The following is a 3,556-nucleotide window of genomic DNA, read 5'->3' as shown; positions in this document are numbered from 1 at the left end:
ATGAAATACAAACTTTAAGAAAAGTGTTTATCCACGAATCTTTCAATACAAATCACAATCTCTGTCTCTCCGATTATCAAAGGTTTAGATGAAATAAAAATAATTTAAAAATCTATTCACTGAACATGGAAAACATAACTTACTCCATCTCGTTATATAACTCTCGATTTGATAAAACCTGCAACGGTCACCTGCTCCGGAGTCTCCTCTCCTTCAACAGTAATCTGCTCGGCTCTACAACAAAGGTACTGTCTGTTCGCGTAAGAAAGGAGGAAGAACGGGCGAAATTATTCTGAAGCAAATCTCGCTATTCCAAGTAGCGAGATTTGCCACGCATCGAAAGTCGGGTTGATGGTCATTTAAATCTCGCTACTCGAAGTAGCGAGATTTACCACGCGTCAAAAGGCGGTTGGCAGAGATTTATCACGCGTCGAAAGGCGATTGACAGAACATTAATTAACCGAATAAAATCTCGCTACTTGGAGTAGCGAGATTTACCACGCATTAGCACGAGCCCTACAGTCAAAAGTAAATCTCTTTACTCGAAGTAGTATGTCAGAGTCATTCTGAGAAATACTTCCCAAAATGAGGTATTATTTAATATATTTAAAAAAAAAAAAGTTAAATCTGGAAAAAACTCCTTACTTCATCCAACTGCTTAGACGACGTCAACGACACGCCATCACACCGCACCCACAAACCCATTGAGGATCACGACTGCCGATACTCACATATTGGAGTCCTTTAAGTAATGGATTGGTGACGATTTGAATAAGATAATTCATGTGGAAGGCGTGAAGTCGTGAAGCAATGAACAAACTACAGACAGAACTGAAGACTGAAGCAGCGATGGGCGACAACGGCGATGGCTTCTCTGCGAGGTTGAAAATGAAACCCTAAGTGCCTAAGCCTGTTAAAGGAAACCGATGAACTTACACTGAAGTAATTAATAAGGAGAGAAAATATTATTTTTTACCAAGTAATTTTTTCATACAATCTGTCTAATCCATCATAAATTATTTAACCTAATCCGCTTATCTATTTTATAACACTTACTCACCCTTGTTTTACATTAAAAATATATTAAACATGTGGAGGGAAACATTCTGAAATTTCATCCATAAAACAACTCCATCCAAGAGTCTCCATTTATATATATAACCCTACACCTTCATCCTAATATTGTGCCCACTGCCCACTTATCCAAACAAAAATGGCACTGGCCGAGTTCAGCGGCGTCGGTCACGGGACAGAGATGAGAGGCTTTTGGGTGCAAGTCCTTACCAGCCGGTGGTTCATGGTCTTCGCGGGCTTTCTGATCATGTCCGTTGCCGGCGCCTCCTACATGTTCAGCCTCTACTCAAACGACGTCAAATCCTCCCTGGGCTACGACCAAACCAGCCTCAATCTCTTCAGCTTCTTCAAAGACCTCGGCGGCAACGTCGGCGTCCACTCCGGCCTCATCAACCAGGTCACGCCGCCGTGGGTGGTCCTCGCCATCGGCGCCGCCATGAACTTCCTCGGCTATTTCATGATCTGGCTCGCCGTCACCGCACGCATCCCCAAACCCCAACTGTGGCATATGTGCCTCTACATTTGCATCGGCGCTAACTCCCAGTCCTTCGCCAACACCGGCGCTCTCGTCACCGCCGTCAACAACTTCCCCGAGAGCCGCGGCGTCGTTTTGGGCCTACTCAAAGGATTCTTCGGCCTCAGCGGCGCCATAATTACGCAGCTCTACCACGCTTTTTACGATGACGACTCAAAGTCTCTCATTCTACTAATTGCCTGGCTTCCCACCGCCATATTCTTCTTCTTTATCAGAACTATCAGGATCATGAAGGTCGTCCGACAGGCCAACGAGCTCAAAACATTTTATCAACTCCTGTACATATCCCTCGGCCTCGCCGGTTTCCTCATGCTCATTATCATCGTACAAAACAAGTTCAGTTTTACCAGATTAGAATACGGCGCAACTGGCTGTGTAGTCCTCATACTACTATTTCTCCCACTAGCCGTTGTAATAAAAGAGGAGTTTTATCTTCGGCAGAGCGAAACAGTAGCAGCTCGAAATCCAGTACCCATCGAGTCTCCGCCACCTCTACCACCGCCGCCTCGGCTGACGGCTGCGTCGGCCATACCTCCGATGATTTCAGAGAAGGCGGAGAACTCCTGCACGGCCAGCATATTCAACCCGCCCCCCAGAGGCGAAGATTACACCATTCTCCAAGCCCTCTTCAGCGTCGACATGCTGATACTTTTCGTCGTGACGACGGTAGGAATCGGCGGAACGCTGACGGCGATCAACAACCTGGGCCAGATCGGAAAATCCCTTGGCTACCCGGAGCGCAGCACCACCACGTTCGTGTCGCTGGTTAGCATATGGAACTACCTCGGACGCGTCGTCGCGGGGTTCTCCTCCGAAATTTTCCTGACAAAGTACAAAACCCCGCGCCCCCTAATGCTCTCGCTCGTGCTCTTCATCTCCTGCCTCGGCTACATCCTCATCGCCTTCGGAGTTCCCAACTCGCTCTACTTCGCCTCTGTAATTCTCGGGTTCTGCTTTGGCGCGCAGTGGCCGTTGATGTTAGCCATCATATCAGAAATTTTCGGGCTCAAATACTACTCCACACTGTACAATTTGGGGGCGGTGGCGATCCCGGTGGGGTCGTATATTTTGAACGTGAAGGTCGCTGGGCATCTATACGACAAGGAGGCTTTAAGGCAGATGAAAGTTGTGGGGATGACGAGGAGGAGTGGGCAAGATTTGAGCTGCACGGGCGTGAGGTGTTACCGCCTTTCATTCATTATAATAGCGGCAGCGACGCTGTTTGGGTGTCTTGTTTCGTTAATTTTAGTGGTTCGGACCAGAAAATTTTATGGGGGTGATATCTACAAGAAGTTCCGAAAGGAAGCTGAAGCCGATCGTGAGGCGCAGATGACTGTCGTTGGAAATGGTATTGACGTACTGGTGAGAGACATGGATTACGGTACGGGCGATGCTGCCGGAACTGGCAGCGGCGGCGACGGTATTGCCACCTCAAATAACAACAACAGCCAAACTAAATTATAGGCTGACGTTGGTTAGTAAGTTATATACAGGCCTCGGCCATGAACATGAACTTGGGGTCTATGTTGGAGACTGAGTCCCACTCATACATTGTATGTAATATTTTAACTCTAAACTCGCTCAACTTCGTTTAATTTTATTAAGTGAATTTAATTTAAATTATCATTGAGTTACAAATTTAATTTGATTTTATTTTTATAAAATAATACTAAATATTTGTATAGAATATTAAAATAAAATTAAAAAATATACAATATATATATATATGTATATATAAACATCACTTATTTAAAATTTTAAAATAAGAATATAAAAAATCAATTAAATTGGACAGGCTGGCATATGACATAAACCTGAAATAATTATTTATTTACATTTAAACCAATTTTATTGTTATCTTCTCAAATTACAATGATTTTGTCTTGCCATAATCAATATTATTCTCATAAATTGATCATCATGAACTTGGGTTTTATAACTTCTTGG

At 44.3% G+C, this 3,556-nt stretch overlaps 1 protein-coding gene across 1 annotated transcript; it reads left to right on the top strand.

Annotated features, from left to right (window-relative positions):
• The first annotated feature begins 791 nt into the window (after positions 1–791).
• LOC131167293 (uncharacterized) lies at positions 792–3,229 on the top strand. Its single transcript, XM_058126042.1, has one exon. The coding sequence runs from the start codon at positions 1,214–1,216 to the stop codon at positions 3,071–3,073; it is 1,860 nt and encodes a 619-aa protein (XP_057982025.1). The 5' UTR covers positions 792–1,213; the 3' UTR covers positions 3,074–3,229.
• The last annotated feature ends 327 nt before the right edge of the window (positions 3,230–3,556 follow it).

Source organism: Malania oleifera, chromosome 11 (genome assembly GCF_029873635.1).
Source record: "Malania oleifera isolate guangnan ecotype guangnan chromosome 11, ASM2987363v1, whole genome shotgun sequence".
Lineage (NCBI taxonomy): Eukaryota > Viridiplantae > Streptophyta > Magnoliopsida > Santalales > Ximeniaceae > Malania > Malania oleifera.
The sequence above is the reverse complement of the archived record's forward strand: the minus strand, read 5'-3'. Positions and strand labels throughout refer to the sequence as shown.

Excerpts from the sequence above, each read along its gene's own strand:
- LOC131167293 (XM_058126042.1), top strand. The coding sequence starts at position 1,214 with ATGGCACTGGCCGAGTTCAGCGGCGTCGGTCACGGGACAGAGATGAGA.